Source organism: Oncorhynchus keta, unplaced genomic scaffold, assembly GCF_023373465.1.
Source record: "Oncorhynchus keta strain PuntledgeMale-10-30-2019 unplaced genomic scaffold, Oket_V2 Un_contig_12739_pilon_pilon, whole genome shotgun sequence".
Classification (NCBI taxonomy): domain Eukaryota; kingdom Metazoa; phylum Chordata; class Actinopteri; order Salmoniformes; family Salmonidae; genus Oncorhynchus; species Oncorhynchus keta.
The window spans coordinates 36,796-50,000 of NW_026277973.1; the positions used below are offsets into that span (position 1 = coordinate 36,796).

General features: G+C 44.3%; 1 protein-coding gene across 1 annotated transcript in view; it reads right to left on the minus strand.

The window, feature by feature from the left end:
* Window positions 1-13,205, minus strand: part of LOC127918012 (transient receptor potential cation channel subfamily M member 5-like) — a 60,614-nt gene that overhangs the window by 3,329 nt on the left and 44,080 nt on the right. Inside the window, 9 exon segments of the mRNA XM_052501223.1 lie at window positions 254-344; window positions 501-573; window positions 736-868; window positions 1,490-1,668; window positions 2,795-2,963; window positions 5,183-5,357; window positions 5,730-5,862; window positions 8,542-8,660; window positions 10,932-11,196. Of these exon segments, the coding sequence (XP_052357183.1) occupies window positions 254-344; window positions 501-573; window positions 736-868; window positions 1,490-1,668; window positions 2,795-2,963; window positions 5,183-5,357; window positions 5,730-5,862; window positions 8,542-8,660; window positions 10,932-11,196 (1,337 nt within the window).

The following is a 13,205-nucleotide window of genomic DNA, read 5'->3' on the forward strand; positions in this document are numbered from 1 at the left end:
CATTATCATCATCACTAGTACCATCATGATCATCATTAGCATCATCACTAGCATCATCACTAGCATCATCACTGGTATCATCACTGGTATCATCATGATCATCGTCACAAGAATCATCACTAGTATCATCATCACTAGTATTCTCACTAGCATCATCATTAGCATCATCATGATCATCATGATCATCATCACTAGCATCATCACTAGTATCATCACTAGCATCATCATGATCATCATTAGCATCATCACTCACATGGAACTCTGGGGGCCTCTCTCTCACACTTGAGTGTACTCTGGGAAAAGCACTCAGCGATCCAGGACAGCACCTCCCCACAGTACTTCACCTGGGGGTGGGACAGACAGAGGCACACCTTTACACACCTTGATAATACACACACATGTACCATCACTAGTGTTGTCCGTCTGAGTTTCCACTTTTGGGACTACTCTATTGGTTCCATTATGCCAGGCATAATAAATCAATGTCTCTATTTTTGTACCTGAGCTTCCATGGATGACATTCGCTTCTCTTGCTCCTTGAATCCTCCAACAATCTTCAATAAGCTCTGAACCCTTTTGTCACAAAGAAAAATATTTGAAAAACACAATGAATATCAAAGACATATATGATAACATATTAAAGGTAGTTCATAAGAATTACAAATATACAGCACACACAACGTGGTGGAAATGGATCTATACCATTTACAAAACAAAGCATTGTCAAAGAGTTACTTGGAAGAGGTGCTCTTCAGTCTCTCCTCACTGCTCTCCAGATGCTGCCGTTCCAGTTTGGCCAGATAGTTCTCCTTCTGTACTGTCTCCCAGGTCATCAACCTCTGGTCCAGACCTGCAGGCAGCTCCCTCTCTGAACACACAACACCAACACCACTCTGTTAGTATCTATATACTATCACCAACACCACTCTGTTAGTATCTATGTACTATCACCAACACCACTCTGTTAGTATCTATATACTATCACCAACACCACTCTGTTAGTATCTATATACTATCACCAACACCACTCTGTTAGTATCTATATACTATCACCAACACCACTCTGTTAGTATCTATATACTATCACCAACACCACTCTGTTAGTATCTATATACTATCACCAACACCACTCTGTTAGTATCGATATACTAGTACCAACACCACTCTGTTAGTATCTATATACTAGTACCAACACCACTCTGTTAGTATCTATATACTATCATCAACACCACTCTGTTAGTATCTATATACTATCACCAACACCACGGTGTAAGGACCTATACTGTCCATGTGTGTTATGTTTCATATTAAACTGAATTGCATTGTGTATGTTCACACTACGATGTGCAGTAGGGCTGCTGCAACCGACAAGGTATACAAACACATGTACTGTGTATGAATGTGTGAATGCCTGTGTGTAATTATGTACCTACATAACTATACATGTCCGTATGTATGCAATGTAAAATACGTATGTTTCTGGCCTTACCTAATTGCTCCAGTTTGGGCTCAGGACTCTTGACCAGGCTGAGGAGGAGCTGGGAACAGTGACTGATGATGATGAAGGGCGGGGCCAAGGCGGGCCGGCTGTGGTACTCCACGATCAGGTTGTACCTCTGGAACTTCCAGAAGATGTCTGTGTTGCCCTGCACCACCTGGAATGTGTAGCTGTAGGCACGCAGGTGGAGGAAAGATCACAGGGAGAACACACTGCATGAGTGTTAGGAGAATTATGTTCTCCAGATACATCACCCAATGTAATTATATTACTCAGTCTGTAAACCAGAATGTGTAAGATCCTGGTGGAATGAAACAGACGGAGGCCCAGCTAAATAGTCAAAAAGGTTTATTCACGGGAACGTTCTAAAGTCAAGAATACAAATCAATTCATTTTATACTGACTTCTCACGCCCACACATACACACAACTATACACACAACCATACACACACACATGTCCTGCTCCGCACACACTGTCTGTCTCACTACCCAGCCGACAGAGATCGTGACCTTGTCCTTGAGACGTACTCCCCGTTCTCTCCCAAATCTCTAGTCAGGTCGGCACCAAGCTCAGACAGTCTGTGTTTAAAATACCATAAAGGCATATTGATTTTACCCTAATTCTGACTAGAACTACACATTTATTGATTATGATTTCATACATTCTAATCAATTCCATACAATTATATGTTTCAGGGCGGAATATTCTAATCATTCAATTAACAGACAATTGTCACCTATCAATGAGATACATGTGAGTAAGTATTGATCTTTTTTCTGTATTAATCCAAAAGGTAGAGAGACAGTTGAATTGTGTATGTCTGTGATATATACCACCTTAATCATTATTATTATTAATAATAATCCTATCAGATGGTTGTGTGAGACAGTCACAGTTCAGGCCAGACTCTTCTTGTCAGCCATTAAAAGCTCTGCATTGCTTGCTGTTTGGGGTTTTAGGCTGGGTTTCTGTACGGCACTTTGAGATATCAGCTGATGTACGAAGGGCTTTATAAATACATTTGATTTGTTCTTGCAGCACATGATCATTGAATTGGGACATGTTTTTGGAGTCTCCCTCATCAGAGTAAACTATTCTTTCCTGGGTGATGACTGTGGGCTGAGTAACTAACACGTGTGTGTGTTATGTCTGACCGTGTACATATTTGCCATTTAGCAGATGTTTTCATTTTACATACGGGTGGTTTCCCGAGAATTTAACCCACTGTCCTGTAGTCGTCAAGCCCCATGTTCTACCAACTGAGCTGCAGAGTAGCGTGTGCGTTGAGTCTGACCTGAACATGGCGATGAGGAGGTTGAGCAGCAGAACGTTGGTAACCAGTAAGAAGATGACCAGCAGTAGGATGACCAGCCAGTTGGCGTAGATGTTGGGACAAGGGGGCAGAGTTCCCATGATGATCTCCTCTATCACCGTGGTACAGTTGGTCTCGGGCATCCGTGCCACTGGGAAGATAACATTAGATAGTTCTTCACTATCAGTTGTTCACAGATATTTGCCTTTAAGAACAAGAAAATGCACTGCGTAACACAGATGCAGGTCGCCCGCTGAGGTCGCCCACTGAGGTCGTCCCTGAGGTCGCCCCCTGAGGTCGCCCGCTGAGGTCGCCCCCTGAGGTCGCCCCCTGAGGTCGCCAGCTGAGGTCGCCCCCTGAGGTCGCCCCCTGAGGTCGCCCGCTGAGGTCGCCCGCTGAGGTCGCCCGCTGAGGTCGCCCGCTGAGCAGTGCCCCAGCAGTGTGGTCAAGCATGCTGAAATACTGTGTTTACACCAATGCTCTTATATTCACTAACAATTCAAGATATGTAGTGAATGACAACAAGATGTACCACTGAAGGAAACTGAACACCTTGAAAACTACATGTAAACTGACTACATGTAAACTAAGTGTAAACTACATGTAAACTGACTACATGTAAACTACGTGTAAACTAAGTGTAAACTGACTACATGTAAACGAAGTGTAAACTACATGTAAACTGACTACATGTAAACAAAGTGTAAACTACATGTAAACTGACTACATGTAAACCAAGTGTAAACTAAGTGTAAACTGACTACATGTAAACTAAGTGTAAACTGCATGTAAACTGACTACATGTAAACTAAGTGTAAACTAAGTGTAAACTGACTACATGTAAACTGACTACATGTAAACTGACTCCATGTAAAATGACCACATGTGAACTACATGTAAACTGACTACATGTAAACGGAACTACATGTAAACTACATGTAAACTAAATGTAAACGGAACTAGATGTAAACTACATGTAAACTAAATGTAAACGGAACTAGATGTAAACTAAATGTAAACATGTAAACTAGATGTAAACTACATGTAAACTAAATGTAAACGGAACTAGATGTAAACTACATGTAAACTAAATGTAAACGGAACTAGATGTAAACTACATGTAAACTAAATGTAAACGGAACTAGATGTAAACTACATGTGCACCAGTGGAGGCTGCTGAGGGGAGAATGGCTCATGATAATGGCTGGAATGGAGAATATGGACCCATATAAACCATGTGTTTGATGGATGTGATACCATTCCACTCCGTTCCAAACATGACCATGAGCCTGTCCTCCCTAATTAAGGTGCTACCAACCTCCTGTGATGTACATGTAAACTGAACAACATGTAAACTACATGTAAACTGACCTACATGTGAACTACATGTAAACTGACCTACATGTAAACTACATGTAAACTGACCTACATGTGAACTACATGTAAACTGAACAGCATGTAAACTACATGTAAACTGACCTACATGTAAACTACATGTAAACTGAACAACATGTAAACTACATGTAAACTGACCTACATGTAAACTGACCTACATGTGAACTACATGTGAACTGAACAACATGTAAACTACATGTGAACTGACCTACATGTGAACTACATGTAAACTGAACAACATGTAAACTACATGTAAACTGACCTACATGTGAACTACATGTAAACTGAACAACATGTGAACTACATGTAAACTGACCTACATGTGAACTACATGTAAACTGACCTACATGTGAACTACATGTAAACTGAACAACATGTGAACTACATGTAAACTGACCTACATGTGAACTACATGTAAACTGACCTACATGTGAACTACATGTGAACTGAACAACATGTAAACTACATGTAAACTGACCTACATGTGAACTACATGTAAACTGACCTAATGTGAACTACATGTAAACTGACCTACATGTGAACTACATGTGAACTGAACAACATGTAAACTACATGTGAACTGACCTACATGTGAACTACATGTAAACTGAACAACATGTAAACTACATGTAAACTGACCTACATGTGAACTACATGTAAACTGAACAACATGTGAACTACATGTAAACTGACCTACATGTGAACTACATGTAAACTGACCTACATGTGAACTACATGTAAACTGAACAACATGTAAACTACATGTAAACTGACCTACATGTGAACTACATGTAAACTACATGTAAACTGACCTACATGTGAACTACATGTAAACTACATGTAAACTGACCTACATGTGAACTACATGTAAACTACATGTAAACTGACCTACATGTGAACTACATGTGAACTACATGTACATGACTATAACAGAGCAGAGGCATTGCTAGAAAAACAGAAAACATTCTATCTCACCGTCAATCTCCTCCAATGGGATCTGGCCAAAGATGTGCAGGTAGGGTCGATACAGGACCCTGCGAAACACCCAGTCTAGGCGCGGGTCGTTGGGGTGGAGAAGGGCCTGAGTAGCCACGCCGTACGCTATGAGCCACACACTCAGGAAGAACAGGAAGAAGAACACATCCTTCATCTGTCAGGAAGAACAGAGTACAAACATCACCTGTAATCCTCCTCTGACACTACAAATGTACCAGGTTATAAAGTACGCTTAGAACCACAATTCCATTTATACACAACAGGGTTGGGGTCAATTACAGTCAATTCAGGAAGTACACTGGAATTACAAATACAATGGAAAATAATAATAATCAATGACAAATGTTTGTTTAAAAAACATTTTTGGTTTACTTTCTGAATTGACTATAATTGAAATGGAACTGACCTCAACCCTGATACACAAATACATCAAAATGTGTTTTAGTGGGGCTACGTTGTATTTATGGGTCATAAACCTGGTACATTTGTCATACATGTTTGTCTTTTAAACAGTTCTCTACATTACCATCCTCTCCACAATGATGATCTTGGGCCCCAGCTGCTTGTGGATGGCGAAGATGTGGATGAGACGCAGTGTGAACACCATGAAGTCCAGCGCCAGAACCGTTCGTCCCGCCTCATACGTGTCTTTCATCATCCTGTCAGAATTACATCCTATATTAGACCTGTATTCAACTATGGCCCTTAAATTCAAATCTGGACCTCGAAGCCAGTTCCACAGATTTTTGTACATTGTTTAAAAATCTCCTCCCCCTAATCAGGAACTGATTAAGACCTGGGACACCAGGTGGATACAATGAATTATCAGGTAGAATACCAAAGCAGCAGTAGTCCCCGGACCTCGTAGGGTCAGATTTGAATACCCCAGCTGTACGGAGTTAATGTCACAACCAATGTCACTTCACACAGTAAATCTTGTCTAATACTGTGAATGTCCTGGGGACTTTGAGTAGCAACCACCTAGCAGACCGGGTATGGTCACTGCTGGTGGTGAAGGAGACCAGACTACAGAGGTAAAGAGGGAGTTTACCCAAAAGGGCTTTGTAGATGAACACATACAAATGTATCTTTCTGTGCATATAAAGGGAGGTCCAATCTACCATTTGGTACAAGGTGTAATGGTGGGTGAGTGACTTGGCATTTGTAGTAAAGCACAAGGATGCATGATAAACAGAGTCCAGTCTCTGTAAGACAGAGGAGGCTGCATGATAAACAGAGTCCAGTCTCTGTAAGACAGAGGAGGCTGCATGATAAACAGAGTCCAGTCTCTGTAAGACAGAGGAGGCTGCATGATAAACAGAGTCCAGTCTCTGTAAGACAGAGGAGGCTGCATGATAAACAGAGTCTCTGTAAGACAGAGGAGGCTGCATGATAAACAGAGTCCAGTCTCTGTAAGACAGAGGAGGCTGCATGATAAACAGAGTCCAGTCTCTGTAAGACAGAGGAGGCTGCATGATAAACAGAGTCCAGTCTCTGTAAGACAGAGGAGGCTGCATGATAAACAGAGTCCAGTCTCTGTAAGACAGAAGAGGCTGCATGATAAACAGAGTCCAGTCTCTGTAAGACAGAGGAGGCTGCATGATAAACAGAGTCCAGTCTCTGTAAGACAGAGGAGGCTGCATGATAAACAGAGTCCAGTCTCTGTAAGACAGAGGAGGCTGCATGATAAACAGAGTCCAGTCTCTGTAAGACAGAGGAGGCTGCATGATAAACAGAGTCCAGTCTCTGTAAGACAGAAGAGGCTGCATGATAAACAGAGTCCAGTCTCTGTAAGACAGAGGAGGCTGCATGATAAACAGAGTCCAGTCTCTGTAAGACAGAGGAGGCTGTATGATAAACAGAGTCCAGTCTCTGTAAGACAGAGGAGGCTGTATGATAAACAGAGTCCAGTCTCTGTAAACAGAGTCCAGGACAGAGGAGTATGATAAACAGAGTCCAGTCTCTGTAAGACAGAGGAGGCTGTATGATAAACAGAGTCCAGCTGACATGATAAACAGAGTCCAGTCTCTGTAAGACAGAGGAGGACTGCAGAGTCCAGTCTCTGTAATAAACAGAGTCCAGTCTCTGTAAGATAAACAGAGTCCAGTCTCTGTAAGACAGAAGACAGAAGAGGCTGCATGATAAACAGAGTCCAGTCTCTGTAAGACAGAGGAGGCTGTATGATAAACAGAGTCCAGTCTCTGTAGGACAGAGGAGGCTGTATGATAAACAGAGTCCAGTCTCTGTAAGACAGAGGAGGCTGTATGATAAACAGAGTCCAGTCTCTGTAAGACAGAGGAGGCTGCATGATAAACAGAGTCCAGTCTCTGTAGGACAGAGGAGGCTGCATGATAAACAGAGTCCAGTCTCTGTAAGACAGAGGAGGCTGTATGATAAACAGAGTCCAGTCTCTGTAGGACAGAGGAGGCTGTATGATAAACAGAGTCCAGTCTCTGTAGGACAGAGGAGGCTGCATGATAAACAGAGTCCAGTCTCTGTAGGACAGAGGAGGCTGTATGATAAACAGAGTCCGGTCTCTGTAAGACAGAGGAGGCTGCATGATAAACAGAGTCCAGTCTCTGTAGGACAGAGGAGGCTGCATGATAAACAGAGTCCGGTCTCTGTAAGACAGAGGAGGCTGCATGATAAACAGAGTCCAGTCTCTGTAGGACAGAGGAGGCTGCATGATAAACAGAGTCCAGTCTCTGTAAGACAGAGGAGGCTGTATGATAAACAGAGTCCAGTCTCTGTAAGACAGAGGAGGCTGTATGATAAACAGAGTCCAGTCTCTGTAAGACAGAGGAGGCTGCATGATAAACAGAGTCCAGTCCAGTCTCTGTAGGACAGAGGAGGCTGTATGCAAATACAACAAGTCACCATAATCAATTACAGAGAGAAAAGTGGCCTGAACAAGCGTCTTTCTAGCCATAAGCGGGAAGCCTTATTACGAAAAGAAAAACCCCATTTCAATTTAAGCTTTGTCACAAGATTATCCACATGAACTTTAAAGGACAACTTGTCATCCAACCAAATATCTAGGTATTTGTAGGATGATACTTTTTCAATGGCTAAGCCACCAGATGTGACAATGCCAACCTTCTCTGGCAGAGTTCTAGCTCTGGTAAAGGTCATGAATCTAGTTTTTTTGTTGTATATTCAAGGCCAGTTTGACAACATAAAGTGAGGCCTGCAGTGACTGAAAAGCAGTGTGGAGCTCTTCAACAGCCTGAACCAGAGAAGGAGCACATGAATATATAACTGTATCATCTGCATATAGATGTAACTTTGTTGTTTGCAAGAGAGGAAACTGGATGTAAGAGAGGAAGGACTCTGCTCACCTGCAGGACACACCGATAACGAAGAGTGAGATGGCCACCATGTCACACTTGTTCCAGTTGTCCTCCACGTACAGCTTGAATTTCTTCAGGATGCTCATGTCTTCGTCTGTGAAGAAACTCTGCATCACCCAGGTCAATAAAGCGTTAGTTCACTCTGTTAGAACATCACAATTAGCAGTATAATTCTAGTTATGTATATTTTCGAGGTTATTTGAGTAATTTATGTCAAATTTCCCCCCCAGGCTAAAAATAAATGTATCCTCAACAACAATCCTGGAGTATCCTCAACGCTGCACATATTCTGTCCAGCCGCACACCGGATGCAACTTATCAACAGCTGAGTACCTGAGGAACAGAGTTGAGAAGCACTGAAATGGAACTCCATTCCTTAGTCCACTACGGAATAGGGCGGCAGGGTAGCCTAGTGGTTAGAGCGTTGGCCTAGTAACCGGAAGGTTCCTAGGCCGTCATTGAAAATAAGAATTTGTTCTTAACTGACTTGCCTAGTAAAATAAAGGTAAAATAAATTGTAATAAACGTAGTGTTTTGAACAGGGCCCTTGTTGAAAGTAGTTCAGTATGGAGGGAATAAGGTGCCATTTCAGACACAGATATTGTGTTATGGAACCTTTATTTAACTGGACAAGTCAGTTAAGAACAAATTATTATTTACAATGACGTCCTACCCCCGGGCCAAACCCTAACCCAGACGACGCTGGGACAATTGTGCGCCACCCTATGGGACTGCCAATCACAGCCGGATGTGATACAGCCTGGATTCAAACCAGGGACTGTAGTGACACCTCTTGCACTGAGATGCAGTGCCTTAGACCACTGAACCAGGGTCTGTGGTGAATCAACACCTCATTTCAACAACAAAAGATGAGGTGGTTTGAACTTTTAACTAAACCAGGGTCATGGTGATTTTGTCATTTTATTTTCACATTGAAGATGCAGTGCCTTGACAGCTCAAACCAGGGGAAGTGATGTCAATGACTAAGATGACATGAGTTAGGCCACTGGAACCAGGGTCTGCCAGTGTCACCTCTTGCACTGAGATGCAGTGTCAGACCAGGAACCAGGTCTGTAGTGACACCTCTTGCCTGAGATGCCAGTGTCTCCACTGGCATCAGCCCACTGGGGAAAAACTGGTTGAATCAACTCTGCCAGTGTCATTTCAACCAAAAAATGAGGTGAAAAATGTTTGAACTTTTAACCTAAATCCAATGACATGGTGTTTTGTCATTTTATTTTCACATTGTCTCAGGTTAGTTGACAGCTCAAAACCCCATGGGAAGTGATGTCATGATGATCAGGCATGAGTCTGGGCCAGGTCTCCCTCAGGCCTCAGCTCTGCCAGTGTCACCCTCAGGCCTCAGCTCTGCCAGTGTCTCCCTCAGGCCTCAGCTCTGCCAGTGTCACCCTCAGGCCTCAGCTCTGCCAGTGTCTCCCTCAGGCCTCAGCTCTGCCAGTGTCTCCCTCAGGCCTCAGCTCTGCCAGTGTCACCCTCAGGCCTCAGCTCTGCCAGTGTCTCCCTCAGGCCTCAGCTCTGCCAGTGTCACCCTCAGGCCTCAGCTCTGCCAGTGTCTCCCTCAGGCCTCAGCTCTGCCAGTGTCTCCCTCAGGCCTCAGCTCTGCCAGTGTCTCCCTCAGGCATCAGCTCTGCCAGTGTCTCCCTCAGGCCTCAGCTCTGCCAGTGTCACCCTCAGGCCTCAGCTCTGCCAGTGTCACCCTCAGGCCTCAGCTCTGCCAGTGTCTCCCTCAGGCCTCAGCTCTGCCAGTGTCACCCTCAGGCCTCAGCTCTGCCAGTGTCTCCCTCAGGCCTCAGCTCTGCCAGTGTCTCCCTCAGGCCTCAGCTCTGCCAGTGTCTCCCTCAGGCATCAGCTCTGCCAGTGTCTCCCTCAGGCCTCAGCTCTGCCAGTGTCACCCTCAGGCCTCAGCTCTGCCAGTGTCACCCTCAGGCATCAGCTCTGCCAGTGTCACCCTCAGGCCTCAGCTCTGCCAGTGTCACCCTCAGGCCTCAGCTCTGCCAGTGTCTCCCTCAGGCATCAGCTCTGCCAGTGTCTCCCTCAGGCATCAGCTCTGCCAGTGTCACCCTCAGGCCTCAGCTCTGCCAGTGTCTCCCTCAGGCATCAGCTCTGCCAGTGTCACCCTCAGGCCTCAGCTCTGCCAGTGTCTCCCTCAGGCATCAGCTCTGCCAGTGTCACCCTCAGGCCTCAGCTCTGCCAGTGTCTCCCTCAGGCATCAGCTCTGCCAGTGTCACCCTCAGGCCTCAGCTCTGCCAGTGTCTCCCTCAGGCCTACAAGGATATTTCCTCTCGGTCTAACAATTAAGACGTTGGTTTCTCTCGTGGGAGACCAGAGTTCAGATCCAGCCCGTGACGTCAACATACCTGTCTCAGCTCCTCCAGCACCAGGGTGAAGACCCAGAAGTAGAGCATGATCTCAGGGGCCCCAGGGCCCGCGGGGGGCGGAGGACGAAAGTCCAGCAGGAGCACGTAGGTGAACAGGATGAGGAAGGCAAAGTACATGATGACGTTGCCTAGGAACACAGTGACCGGGGCACTCCAGAAGCGACGCCAGCGACGCAGCAGGAAACGCCACCACACGGCGGCGCTGCTCTGGCCCTCCACGCCACCAGGAGGACCCCCCGAGTCTCTGGAACACCATACAACACATTGAAAATGGGATTTTTTTATATACAGTATTCTTCAACAGTCCACAAAGATTCTAGCCTCGTATTACCAGACTGGCTCACAAGGCTGCTAAAAGGCAGGGTGACATGAAGTGTCGTCAACTTTGTTCTAAGGGCATAAATCATCTGATTGGTTTAGGGCAGAACAATTGTTTATATAGCTTATTCAACTAAACCTTTAATAAAACAAAATGTTAACTGACCTACTGGCAGATGTTTGACCAAGCTTGCTAGCTAAATCGATGATATAATCCAACCTTAGTAGGAAGTAGTACCCTGCTCAGCTAAACTACATATAATTTAACATTTTACGTTTCTGCCCCAGGGAAACAGAACTGTCCATTCCAATGGTTAAGTTTATATGGCTTATAAAACTAAATGTTTTGATAAAGAAAGTGGGAGCTGATTTACTGGTATATTTGAGACCAAGCTAGCTAGCTCTATTCTATGTTTCAACATTACTAAAAGATAGCTATTTTGCTGGGCAAATAGCTCTGTTTAGCTTAACATTTTACGTTGCTACTGTCACGTCTGCCCCCCCCCCAGTGATATTGGACCCACCTGGACTCACTCATCACCTGTTTATTTCCTCCTCTATATGTGTCAGTTCCCTGCTCTGATCACCTGGACTCACTCATCACCTGTTTATTTCCTCCTCTATATGTGTCAGTTCCCTGCTCTGTTCACCTGGACTCATTCATCACCTGTTTATTTCCTCCTCTATATGTGTCAGTTCCCTGCTCTGTTCACCTGGACTCATTCATCACCTGTTTATTTCCTCTCCTACATGTGTCAGTTCCCTGTTCACCTCTGTTCACCTGTTTATTTCCTCCTCTATATTTGTCAGTTCCCTGCTCTGTTCACCTGGACTCACTCATCACCTGTTTATTTCCTCCTCTATGTGTCAGTTTGTCTGTTCACCTGCTCATTCATCACCTGTTTATTTCCTCCTCTATATTTGTCAGTTCCCTGCTCTGTTCACCTGTTTATTACCTCTCCTACATGTGTCAGTTCCCTGCTCTGTTCACCTGTTTATTACCTCTCCTACATGTGTCAGTTCCCTGCTCTGATCACCTGTTTATTACCTCTTATCAGTTCCTCTCTGTTCACCTATTATTGTCAGTTCCCTGCTCTGTTCACCTGTTTATTACCTCTCCTACATGTGTCAGTTCCCTCTCTGATCACCTGTTTATTTCCTCTCCTACATGTGTCAGTTCCTGCTCTGTTCACCTGTTTATTCACTCTACATGTGTCAGTTCCTGCTCTGTTCACCTGTTTTTATTTGTCAGTTCTCCTCTACCTGTTTATTTTGTCAGTTCCCTGCTCTGATCACCTGTTTATTACCTCTCCTATATGTGTCAGTTCCCTGCTCTGATCACCTGGACTCATTCATCACCTGTTTATTTCCTCCTCTATATTTGTCAGTTCCCTGCTCTGTTCACCTGGACTCACTCATCACCTGTTTATTTCCTCCTCTATATTTGTCAGTTCCCTGCTCTGTTCACCTGTCATCACCTGTTTATTTCCTCCTCTATATTTGTCAGTTCCCTGCTCTGTTCACCTGGACTCATTCATCACCTGTTTATTTCCTCTCCTACATGTGTCAGTTCCCTGCTCTGATCACCTGTTTATTACTCACATGTGTCATCACCTGTTTATTTCCTCCTCTATATTTGTCAGTTCCCTGCTCTGTTCACCTGTTTATTACCTCTCCTACTCATTCATCACCTGTTTATTTCCTCCTCCTATATGTGTCAGTTCCCTGCTCTGTTCACCTGTACCTCTCCTCATTCATCACCTGTTTATTTCCTCTCTGATCTGTTTATTACCTCTCCTACATGTGTCAGTTCCCTGCTCTGTTCACCTGTTTATTACTCACATGTGTCATCACCTGTTTATTACCTCTCCTACATGTGTCAGTTCCCTGCTCTGTTCACCTGTTTATTACCTCTCCTACATGTGTCAGTTTCCT